Here is a 1,352-nt window from a genome sequence, read left to right as displayed (position 1 = left end):
ACATGCTAACAGCTCAGTCATGACATGCTAACATGCTAACAGCTCAGTGTCTGCTGAGGAGAGATGATACTCGTACTGATGGTTCCATCAGCTGTTAGCTAGCTCTGCTAATCCGCCTCCTTTGCTTTTGCTGCTCCTCTTTCAGTCTGTCTGGTCGTTTGGTTAGAAGGACGTCAGATTCGGGGATGTGATCCTCTGAACTTCCTCCTTCAGGTTTTATTTGAGCTTTTCAGATGCTAATCAGCTGATCCCAGGTGCAAAAACTACACCTGGTTGCCGTGGTTACCCAACATAAAAGCAACAGTAAGATTAGAGCAGCAGGAAGGAAGTTTTCTCAACCAGAGGAGAGTCATGAAGCTGAAGGTTCTCCAGCTTTACCTGCAGTTCTGCTCCTGTCCTGCAGGTGGCGCTGTGCTCTCCCCCAACATGTCGTCCAGGAAGAAGCAGGGCGACGATGAGCGGTTCTGCCGGGTCCAGAAGGACCCCAGGTTCTGGGAAATGCCAGAGAAAGAACGCAAAGTCAAGATCGACAAACGTTTCCAGTCCATGTTCCACGACCGGCGCTTCCAGACGAAGCAGACGGTGGACAAGAGAGGACGACCCGTCCAGCTGTCCACTGCCGCCGACCTGAGGCGCTTCTACCAGCTGGAGGAGGAGGATGAAGAGGAGGGTGAAGAGGAGGAGGAGGATGAAGAGGATGAAGAGGAGGAGGATAAACAGGAGGAGGATGAAGAGGAGGATAAACAGGAGGAGGAGGTTCCTGTCCAGGGACAGAAGAAGCAGCGTCTTGGACGAGGAAGCAGAGCAGCAGAAAAAGGTCAGAGTTATTTTTTGTTTTCACATCAGTTTATTTCTGAGACGTTTTCATAACTAATATCGTCTCCAGGGGAAAAAATCATCTCAAACGAACGTTGAGCTCAATCGACTCATGAAGTCAGAGATGAACTTTTATTTCCTCTTGTTTAGTTATGTTCTAAAGAATGACAGCTACAGCTAACCGAGTTAGCATTCATGTCTTCCTCAGATGATGAAGAGGTGGAGCATCAGTCAGGAGATGATGATGATGATGATGATGATGAGTCTGGTCTGGACTCTGAGGATGACAGCGGACCGGATCTGGCCAGAGGAAAAGGAAACATGGAGACCAGCTCTGATGAAGACGAGGATGATGATGATGTGGACGACATCCTGAGGAAGGAGGAAGAGCAGATCGAACACGACTGGGGGGAGCTCTGCAGAGACGCTCCGCGGAGCGAGCAGGTGAGGCGGCGCGGAGGGAGGTCCTAGGGAGGTCCTAGCGAGGTCCTAGGGAGGTCCTAGCGAGGTCCTAGTGAGGTCCTAGCGAGGTCCTA

At 51.0% G+C, this 1,352-nt stretch overlaps 1 protein-coding gene across 2 annotated transcripts in view; it reads left to right on the top strand.

Annotated features, from left to right (window-relative positions):
• esf1 (ESF1, nucleolar pre-rRNA processing protein, homolog (S. cerevisiae)) overlaps nt 1-1,352 on the top strand; it is a 10,251-nt gene that overhangs the window by 717 nt on the left and 8,182 nt on the right. For both annotated transcript variants that reach the window (XM_008421469.2, XM_008421461.2), the window contains exons 2-3: nt 404-817; nt 1,025-1,260. In XM_008421469.2, the coding sequence (XP_008419691.1) occupies nt 427-817; nt 1,025-1,260 (627 nt within the window). In that variant the 5' untranslated portion in view covers nt 404-426. The remainder of the gene's footprint in view (nt 1-403; nt 818-1,024; nt 1,261-1,352) is intronic.

The sequence above is a fragment of the Poecilia reticulata genome, linkage group LG1 (genome assembly GCF_000633615.1).
Source record: "Poecilia reticulata strain Guanapo linkage group LG1, Guppy_female_1.0+MT, whole genome shotgun sequence".
NCBI lineage: Eukaryota > Metazoa > Chordata > Actinopteri > Cyprinodontiformes > Poeciliidae > Poecilia > Poecilia reticulata.
Note: the sequence above shows the minus strand (reverse complement) of the source record. Positions and strands in the feature narration are given on the sequence as shown.